The 10,652-nt window shown below is 33.0% G+C and overlaps 1 protein-coding gene across 1 annotated transcript; it reads right to left on the bottom strand.

Moving 5' to 3' along the window:
• Positions 1-2,163: 2,163 nt before the first annotated feature.
• LOC133173413 (uncharacterized) lies at positions 2,164-10,115 on the bottom strand. Its single transcript, XM_061308398.1, has 4 exons — positions 10,083-10,115; positions 6,424-6,557; positions 4,497-4,603; positions 2,164-3,601 (listed from the first exon to the last, which is right to left on the bottom strand). Exons 1-4 carry the CDS (start codon positions 10,098-10,100, stop codon positions 3,519-3,521), a joined length of 342 nt encoding a protein of 113 aa, XP_061164382.1. The 5' UTR covers positions 10,101-10,115; the 3' UTR covers positions 2,164-3,518.
• Positions 10,116-10,652: the final 537 nt, after the last annotated feature.

Here is a 10,652-nt window from a genome sequence, read left to right as displayed (position 1 = left end):
GTACTTTACAATGTATATCCTTCCCACTGATAATTTTCCAAGATATTTTCTTAATTCAAACCAATAGTACCATCAGATGTTCAAAGACAAAGAATCGGCATATATTTCCAGAATTTTTGAACAGATATCAAGTGATGAAAATCCACGTTTTTTTTTAAAGAAAAATGAACAAAAATATAGTTTTAGCTGGTATTTCCTCAAAATTTGATTCAGAAGAGGTGTGGAGCATTAACAGGCATCATAAAATTAATCGCACAAAGGTAATAAATTCAGTTACTGGAACTGAAAAATTACGTTGCGAATGTCCTTCCAGATTAATATCTATAGACAGCATGGGTTGCCGCTACTGAAAAGGTCCCCAGGCCCGTATAACGCGGGGGGAGGGGGGAGAGAATTTTTTCTGATTATAGTATTTTGCTATCGTAAATTTTCTTTCAGATGCTGGTTGCCCCCCCCCCCCCCCACACACACACACCGGCACACATACAGACACACACACTTTTTGACGTTGTAAGATCGAGTACTGTCAAACTCTAGGATTTGTACAGTAAATTTTCGGAAGCGTATTAATGCCACGTAATATTTTTTCTTAAAGTTGGTAATTCCAACTTTAAAGTTAACTTTCCAACTTTAATCTTGGCTTAAAGTTGGAAAAGCCAAGATTAAAGTTGAAAAAGCCAACTTTAATGTTGGAAAAGCCAAGATTAAAGTTGGAATTACCAACTTTAAAAAAAAATTACGTGGTACTATACGCTTCCGTAGTAAATTAGTTTTCTTTTTTTTTATGCTTGTCAGATAATTTTGGGAAGTCCCCCCCCCCCAACTTCTGGTCTTTTTTTTTTTTTTTTGAATTGTCAGGGTTTTGTTTTTTTTTTGGAAGTTGCCCCCCCCCCCCAAACACTTGCTACGGGCCTGGGACCCAGACCTGCTCCATGAAGGTCTAGGAGTAGGACTTTGTGTCCATATATGGACTTAGTGTCCATGCCCGGCATTAAATTAGTCTCCGTGGACGGCATTGGTTGCCGTTACTAAAAGGCCCATGACACTGAAGTGAGTGGATTACCCATGTTAAAGCAGCGGTCGAAGCTGCCTGAGCGAGGAAAGTGTAACGGACAGTATCAGTTACTAGATAGGGAACTAGTGAGCTGGCTATACTAGTGATGCGGTAGAGTTTTCCTCGACTTCAGGCAAGTTAAGCATCGGCGAGCCTGTAAAGCCCTTAGATGGGTGACCGTTGTTAATTTAAAATGGAAATTTTCATAAGAGGTGGTTGCCTCCCCCAGTCCTCTTTTTGTTGCAAAATGATCAAGTGCTCCCACGTTGTATTTTTAAAAATGTCGAAAAATAAGAAATTCGGTACTAGGCACTTTTTTTTTGCTTGTCATTAAGTTTACCCCCCCCCCCCCTAAAACAATGCTTCAAAATATACGTAAAAAGAACGAGGGCGCTTTTGATTGGGATTAGGCAGGAATCTGAGCGCACTTGGAAGTTTCATTGATCCTTAACTTGATATTTTAGCATTCTATTGATAATGTTGATATACCGAGTTCATGTAACATAGAAAAGAGTAGTATTCCCGGTATTGGGTTTTGATTTGCTAAAATATGGTATGAAATGTGGCTAGATGAGTTATTTGGTTCAAAATGTTACATTCTTCAAATATGCACGTTATTCTATAAATTTGCTATACATGTATATCCATGGATCATTTCTCCACAATTTGTAAACGTTATTTGTGTGCATTTTATCTCAAAAAACAAAAAACAAAAAAAAAACAGCAAAACTTTCTAAAAAAAATGGTGAGAATACCCAGAAACCATGAAAAATTAACTTTTTCAAAAAAAAAAACAACACATTTTGATAATTCATGCATTGTTTCATTGTCATTTTAAAACATCAAGTTAGTATGTTGTGAAGATAGCTCTGTGGAATGTTACTTGTCTATGACAGTGAGGTATCCTTGGGACGCATAAAGTGTTGAAGCCAAAAAAGTCAAATACTGCAGTGCTGAGCATTTTCATGCCATATTGAAAAGGGGAATAACTCAATTTTCTTGTTTTCAAGCTAAGAAAAGACAATGGAGTTACTCCTCTTTTCAAATATATTTTTTTAAAAATTCTATTCGATACTCAATAAATTTCTTTATAAAAAAAATGTTATCAATAAGTTTATAAAAGCTTGAAAAATATTTATTTTAAGCTTATGGAGTATCACATAATACATGTATCAGAGTACAAGAAGGTAAGATTCACATTATATCAGCATTTGTTGACATTAAAAAAAATCCCATAACTTTTGCTTAAAATAAATAAATAATAATAATGAGTAAAGTGGCATTGTGAGGGAATTCACTAAATAATACCTCCTGCTACATTTTTAATGTCCATTCACAATTTTGTAATTGTGACCTTAAGCTTGCCAAAATGACCTTGGTTAAAAATTGACAAATCCTCTTGTCACATGTTATCTTTGAGTGAAATATGGACATCCAATGTTTCTCCATTAGAAAATTATGGACCTGAAATTTTTTTATACACTTTTTCTGCCAGTGACCTTGAACTTGCCACAATGACCTTGGATCAAGCTTTTGAGATACTTTTAGCTCACAAAAAATTTTCTTTGACTTCGTGTGATTTACAAGTAATATTAGTGTGAAGTATGAATTTTGAATGTTTATCCTTTAGAAAGTTATACACGTTATACACCAGACACATATTTAACACATTTTCTGCCAGTGACCTTGAACATGATCTTGCATGAGATACACATTGAAATCTTTATGTCAAGTATCAACTTCTAGCCATTTGACAGTTATAAACAAAAAAATCCCACTTTTTTTGCCATTGACCTTGAACTTGATTCGTACATGCACGTCAAATGTGCCCATCCTCATTTTGCCCTCCCTCTGCCCTTGGAAAACAATTACATTGAACATTCTTGATCATGCTTACATGAGCATACATGTACTAAATTAATTCAGATCAATTTGAAGCCCTGTAATGCAAAGATATTTCCAATTTATTTCTATGTAAAAAATTCATCTTTTGTGTCAATAATGCAACAAATTGAACAAGTAAGAGAGCTCATGCCAAGTATTTTAATTTTTTTAAAACAAGTTCACATATATATTCTGTTGCATGTTCACAGTAAAGAGTTGCTTTTTCAAACCTTCTCCATCATGTACGTGAGTATGTTCTCTACTAAATGCTTAATTTGCATATTTTCTGTAAATATAATTATACTGATACATGTATATACATAATAAATACATCATTTACATGTGCATGTATATAAAATCCCAGATAAGTCCCTGCTCGATCATTCTCTGTGTATCACTAAAATCCATCCTGGATTTCAATCATAAATGAAACATGTATTCATATGTTATGTACAAATTTTGAAATATATAAAAATGTTTATTTCATTGCCAATTTCAGATATACATGTAGTCATATTTCAATCACTGAAATGAGATGATTGGATGATAACTATATGTTGATATCTCTCTCTCTCTACTGTCAGTCTTCATCAACGTCCATACCCTCAGACTTGGTTTTAGATTTTCTCCTCTGTTTTTTGCCAGACTCATCCCCCATGTCAACTGTAAAAGTAAGTATGTTATATATATCTTAGTCGGCTTCATAATACCATATCTTTAAATGTATTTTTCTCAAGATACTGAGCAGACATTTCCAATTATATATATATAACCAGTGATCTGAGTCACGACCTTCACCTTCTGACTTGAAAATCCTTGAGGGGTACCACAACCTCCCTGGCAGAGTTGTCATTCATTTCTCTCTCAGACACCTCTGCAATTGGCTTGTGTCTCGTTTTTTGATATAAAGACTATAAAACTTGATATTCCAAGGATTTTTTTCAAATTTATCTAATAGTTATAGATCTACTTAGAAAATATCTACCACAAAGACAAACAATAGTGCAAGTATTTCATTACAGTGAATTAAAACAAATGCACAATTTCTTGTGTTTATCACTGTGATACACGCAAGCCAAAGACAGAGTTGAATGTATGAGCTGATGGGTAGAGAGTAGGAGTACCAGTGTACCAAGTTTGATCTCTGTCAAGCAGATGGTTCTCAAGATAATGAGCAGATTACTTTGTCCCTTGACCTTTAACCTTGTAACCTTAAAATCGATAAGGGTCATCTGCTTCCTAGAGGTGTTCATCTACTCCTGGGGCACCAGTGTACCAAGTTTGATGTCTCTCAAACAAAGGGTTCTAAAGATATTAAGCAGACAACTCTTTGTTTACCGACAGACTGACCCTCATACTGACAGGTGCAAACCAATATGCCCCCTTTTTAAATAATAATTGTTAAAATTGCCAATCCTAGAATAACACAAATGTATATTGGTAGAAGAGGGTTTGACCAATGGCATCCTTAAATATTAAAAGTCTCCTCTTTCATTCTGATCGTTTATAACCCAGGGCACCCTTAGATGATTATCATACTGATCATTCCTTATCTTACCATCTTCTCTTTCTTCAGTCTCTCTTTTCTTTCCATGTTTCAGTCGCTTCAGTACTTTTCTCTTCCTCTTCCCACTAACTTTTATCCTGGCACTTTTTGTATGAACTCTGAAGACCCAAAGTGTTCAAGGAAAATATGAGAACAAATGCCTCAAATATATAAATATGTACTAATACTTTAATCCTTAGTAAACTAGAGACTTCCCTAACAGAAAAAAGTGGGGGGAAAACTAATCAAAACTCATTAGTGGATTATAAAAGATCTATAAGTCACCTCTAAGTTCTGAGATTCACTAATATTAGTGAACTATAAGACATCTTAGAAAGTATAAGTGAGGAACAGGCTTCTCTTAATGGGGCCATTTCTAAGTTATTTTGGTATCCCCCCTTAACCCCCCTAAACTCTCCATTTGATGTATCGAGGTACGTAGGTATGTGTTTTTCCTACAAGTTACAACAATACAATTTTTTTTTGTAATGTGGTATATACCAGTATATTGTTAAACCCCTGGTATATTTAAGACATAAGTCATGAATATATATATAATATAAATGTGCCATTTTCCCCTACATATCTTCCCTTAATGAAACCAGGTTTGAATATATCTGAAATAGATTTTAAAGTAGACTTTATTCAGTATTAATTTAGACATCCTGATATAAGTTTACATTTAGGACATTTAATAAAGTTATTGGATGCCAATTCTTCAAAAACTGTCTTGGTTTATCACGTTTGAAATTGGAAGTTAAAAATTCAATTATAACTAGAACTGTCCAAAAGGGACAAATACCCCCCGCTGGGTTTTTTTAGAGAAGGTGCCAAATTACTAATACATGTACTTTATGGATCTAAGTGGTTATATTCACAATTTTCTTATAAACATTTAGAGTAAAAATATAATTGCTCATTATATTTTTTAAATGAATGAAACTAAGGTGCAACCTAACAAAATAGCAACACTAATACATTGTAATTACTTTGTTTTTTAATACATTGCAACTATCTTTCATCTTTGTGGGACTTGACACTGAAATTGATTGTTGGAAAAAAAAACCAACATACATGTATTATACAAAATCAAATTAATCTTGATAACTTTATATCAAATTTATTTTAAAAATAAAAGGCTGGTCAGTACTTTGACAGACAATAAATTACAATTAAGAGAATTAGAGAACAGAAATCTTTAATTCTTTTGCCAAATTCCCAGGAGATATAGATAACACCTGCTTGATCAGAGATGCCCTAACAACTTCCCACACTGAACTCATTAATTAATCTTTAACTGGATGCATGTCCACTCATTACTCCCAAAGGACAAATAGATTTACACTATCTGCTGTGTAATGTAAAAACTGTTTTTAATACCTGATGATGTTTTTTTTTTAGTTTTAATGAGTAGTTTTAAGCTGTAGTTCACATTTTTGTACACTTCAGATGTTCTAGATTCCTTAGACATTTATAAACCCATAATGACTAAGCCAATAAAAATGAAAAAAAAAAAATCTGTAAAATGCAGAAAAATTATCAAATAATGTTGAAAATACCAGGTGTACATCTTCATATGGTAAATAATGAGTGTACAAATTTTCATACAAATCTATGCAATAGCCTCTGAGAACAGGTCCGGACAAAACCACACAATAAAAATGAAAAAAAACACCTGTAAAATGCAGAAAAATTATCCAATCATGATGAAAAAACCAGGTGCACACCTTCATATGGTGAATAATAAGTGTACAAATTTTCAGACAAATCCTTGCAATAGTTTCCGAGAAACGGCCTGGACAAAATCTTGTCTACAGACAGACGGACAGACAGACGGACAGACAGACGGACATGGTGATTCCAATATACCCCCCCTAAACTTCGTTTGCGGGAGGTATAATTATTGCTTTTAGAATAAAAAGGAGGATCAATAACTGACTTGACATGTTTCTTCTGTTTATTGCTGAGATACTCTGTCCCAGGGATGTTCTTTAAATCTGGTTTCTGTTGTTTCTTTTTCACAACAGATGCTTGATGCTTGGCTTTAGAGCTCACCAATCTACTTTTTTTGGTCTACAAATAAAATTAGGAACAAGTCATGATGGTTTCAAAATAATTTAGTAATTTCTAGTTCTACCTACAGTATACAGTCAACTGTTCTAATTAACACCTTTGGATAAGTCTCTCCATGTAGATACACAGCATATATATATATATATATATATATATATATATATATATATATATATATATATATATATATATATATATATATATATATATATATACCATTCATATTTTTATCCTCCTAGATCAGCAACATAAGAAAACAAAGTGTCTGCATTTTGTACAATAAAATGCATAAAGATGCACAGCAAAATGCTTGAGGTGTCAGGCAATATCCCGGTAATTAAGGTTTGATTTTAGCATGATGTGAAACAGGAAAGCAATTTTCTCATCCTCGGATAGAAATGGATTCTGCTCTAAATGCATCAATTGATTTATACAAACTGACAATTTCTAGGTGATAAAATATGAAAACACAATTCACATTTGGCAAGATTTTTTTTTAATGGTTGACCAGTTATAGTGGTAACCCACACTTAATTAAAGGCAAAGATTTTTTTACGAGGTGAAAAATCTCAGGTGAGTCTACCTGCGGTCGAGTACTCTGTTAATCCCTATACACAGGAAGTGACTTAATTCACAGTAAAGATTCATGCTGTGGTTGAACTTTACCTGAATTGGATTAATTTTGTAATGTCACTGGGCAATTTTAAAATAATAGTAAAATATTGGAAATGAATTATTCCTATTGTTTTGAATTACAATGATTTGTGTTTGTATCAGATTCGTATTTTTTTTTATGCAAGATTTCACCATAAAGTTTTATAAAAATAATTTGATGAGTAGAGGATGTTAGCCATTGGACAATTATGCATTTATTTTTAATAACAAGGAAATGCATTATTGACTGATGTGGTTCCTTTCGTATTGTGGTGGATTTTAATTTTACTATATAGCAATCATCTTTCCACACCCTACAATGGCCATTATCCAGAACTTCTTAAAGAGCTTTATTTAATTTGATTTTTTTTCGGGACAATGCAAACATGTAGGGATTCTCTGACTAACATGTAGGGATTCTCTGACAAACATGTAGGGATTTTCTGACTAACATGTAGGGATTCTCTGACTAACATGTAGGGATTCTCTGACTTACATGTAGGGATTCTCTGACTAACATGTAGGGATTCTCTGACCAACATGTAGGGATTCTCTGACTAATATGTAGAGATTCTCTGACTAACATGTAGGGATTCTCTGACCAACATGTAGGGATTCTCTGACTAACATGTAGCTCTGACCAACATGTAAGGATTCTCTGACCAACATGTAGGGATTCTCTGACTAACATGTAGGATTCTCTGACTAACATGTAGGGATTCTCTGATTAACATGTAGGGATTCTCAAACTAACAAAGTCATCTTTGACGCCCTTGTGTTCCCAAGTACTGAATCAGACTTTCTTGAAACCATATTACAGTCATTATGGCCGCTGATATCAGATAAGTTTATCTGTATTTTTCTCTCCATGTCTGGAAAAGTGACATGTAAAGTGACTTGTAAATTTTCAGTCGAATAACATCTAGATTTATTTACAAATAATAAATAATGTAATGACATATAATGACGATTTCAATGAGGGTCTGCACTTTCAGTTTGGTTTAAAATCGATGTACGTGAAAAATTTGGTGTAAACACTATATAATGATCAATTATACTTTGAATTGAAATTGACTTTTAAAAAAATTATAGCCTACGCCTGATTTATCATCAGCAATTATATTATTAAACAAAATGATTTTACATGCTACAATATTTTAACAAGCTAAAAAATTTTCTTATCGGTACAGTGTCTTTCTAGCACTGGTATAATGCAGTAATCATCAAAAGATCGAAAGTTAATTTGACAACCTAACACTGTGAGTAACACAAGCCCCAGACAAGCTAGGTACCTAGGGATAAACAAGGTTACTATACACGGATACTAATTTGGAACTAAATGTCAGTCAATTTCTATCACCCAATCCTGAACCTTCATTCGCTTGATTGACAGGGGTTCCAAGACCAGGTTGGAGAAGGTGCTTATTTTTTCTGCCTTTAAGCAGTCTAGACGAACTCCAAAAACAGCATGAACTCCGAAAATGAAGTCTTTGGCTCCATCATGCATTGCGGCAAAATGGCGTCCGATGTAAACAAATGATGGATTGTCGTTCGTTTCTCCAAATATACGGCAGCATAATGGCTGTATTTAGTGCATCGTTATTTCATTTTATTTTTTGTTGAATGGATAATTGCATTTATTAAATTATTTTGTGGATATTGACTTATTTATTGCTTCAAACTCTTGCATAATAGTGAATTGGATATACGACATCGAATTCAATACTGCCGGTAAGAAATATTTTCTTATTTAATTTATTGTCTCCTTGATTTAAATTTTATGTCATTCCTACAATAAAGGTGCTTTTATTTGTTTTTGAAGACACCCAGCTTGTATTTATTTTAATCAGAAAATGCGCATTTTTCACCACGGAGCAGAGATGTTGTGCCCTTTTAGAAGAGTGTTTTTTTAAAGTTTTCATATTAATAGGTAACGGTTTTAAAAATGTTTTCATAATAACATCTGTTCGTATGTGATAAAAAATCGGTAAATAACAATGGTAAGAACTTACGCGTTCAATCCCGATGTTGTACACAAATAAAAAACCGGAATGCTAACTTATGTGTAAAATTCAGTCAAGTTTTTTACAGTTACAATATATATGTCCCATTTTGCATATATATCCCTTTTATTATGCATATTTCCTTCTCAAAACGTATCATTTTCTCTGTAATTGATCTGACTTGAAACGTTAATTTTGAAAGTAAATATCTCCTTTTTTGCAAATAAAATCAAAAATCTGACAAATACGATCTCTTCTGAAGTCTTTTATTTAGCATTTCTGAGTACTGGCATAATTGCCATACCCTTCAAAACTTTGCACGGACAGTTTTTGTAGACCCATCATTTTTGCTGAAAAATCGCCATTTTTTGTGTTTGTGCGCATGCGCGGACTCTATTTTCGGAGTCTTTTTCAGTCTCAATTTCTTACTTCCGGAAACGCTGCTTTTGGAGTTCATCTAGACTGTTAAGATTGTCTACTATATTAAATCACATTTTATTTGTGAGAACTTAATTTTAGTGTAATTATGCAAATCCTAGTGTCTTCTTTGGTATGCTTTCTCTTACATAGCCATAGCAAGTATATCAAAAAAAAAAAACGTCTGAGACTCAAGCTGAGTAATATCGCACATATATATATTTAAAAAAATATTATGTATCATTTAATTTTAATAATTCACATTCAAACAAAATCAACCCATTTTTAAAAATATGTAGATTCTAGATCTACTGCTAAAAAAAAAATCCAAATCAAAAGCAACCAAAAGACATTTAAAATGGCATTGAAAGGTTTTGATCTTGGAAAGAGAGAGAGAAACTCAAGGAGATCTAGTAATATTCAGTGATATACTAATATTACATATGTGTACCTTCCATGTGGTCTTCATAATTTCAAACCAGAAACAATCCGAGCGTTGTAAAATTTAAAACCCATAGCGAATAAACGTCCGAGTTGACTTTCACCTTTGACTGTTTTAAAACAAGTTTAATTGAGTGACCTATTTTTCGTTTTCTAGACAGACTAGATCTGATATTGAGTTTATATGGATTGGTACATCATGATTTTTAAAGTCTAGCACAAATCTGATATTAACATGATTAAGTTAAATTTCGGGGAAAAGTTAATAGCGATTCTCTGTAACCACTTAAACTTTTTTGCCACGCATGGTCACCGATTTCGATGAAACTTTGCCCATTATTACAACTTGACACCAGAAACATATATCAAATAAAATTTCGTTGCTATATGTCTTGGTTGCCATGGTAACAGCCAGAAAAGTTGAAAAAATTGAGATTTTCAGCTACTTTAAATCTTTATTAAGTCTTAATAAAGACTAAGAAAAACAAACAAACCATTCTCCCAAAAACATGACACCTTGTTGCCACTTATGCTATAAAGAAACTACATGTATTTAGAATTAATCTCTAAGTAAGTGGTA

This window comes from Saccostrea echinata, unplaced genomic scaffold (genome assembly GCF_033153115.1).
Source record: "Saccostrea echinata isolate AGI-Se365-2 ecotype Australia unplaced genomic scaffold, CSIRO_AGI_Sech_v1 ptg000056l, whole genome shotgun sequence".
Taxonomy (NCBI): Eukaryota; Metazoa; Mollusca; class Bivalvia; order Ostreida; family Ostreidae; genus Saccostrea; species Saccostrea echinata.
Note: the sequence above shows the minus strand (reverse complement) of the source record. Positions and strands in the feature narration are given on the sequence as shown.

Bases quoted from the DNA above. Each gene is read 5' to 3' on its own strand.
- LOC133173413 (XM_061308398.1), bottom strand. The intron at 4,604-6,423 runs GTCAGTTATTGA...TTGGGTCTTCAG, and splicing joins AAACAGAAGAAACATGTCAA to AGTTCATACAAAAAGTGCCA. The intron at 3,602-4,496 runs GTAAGATAAGGA...TTACTTTTACAG, and splicing joins GACTGAAGAAAGAGAAGATG to TTGACATGGGGGATGAGTCT.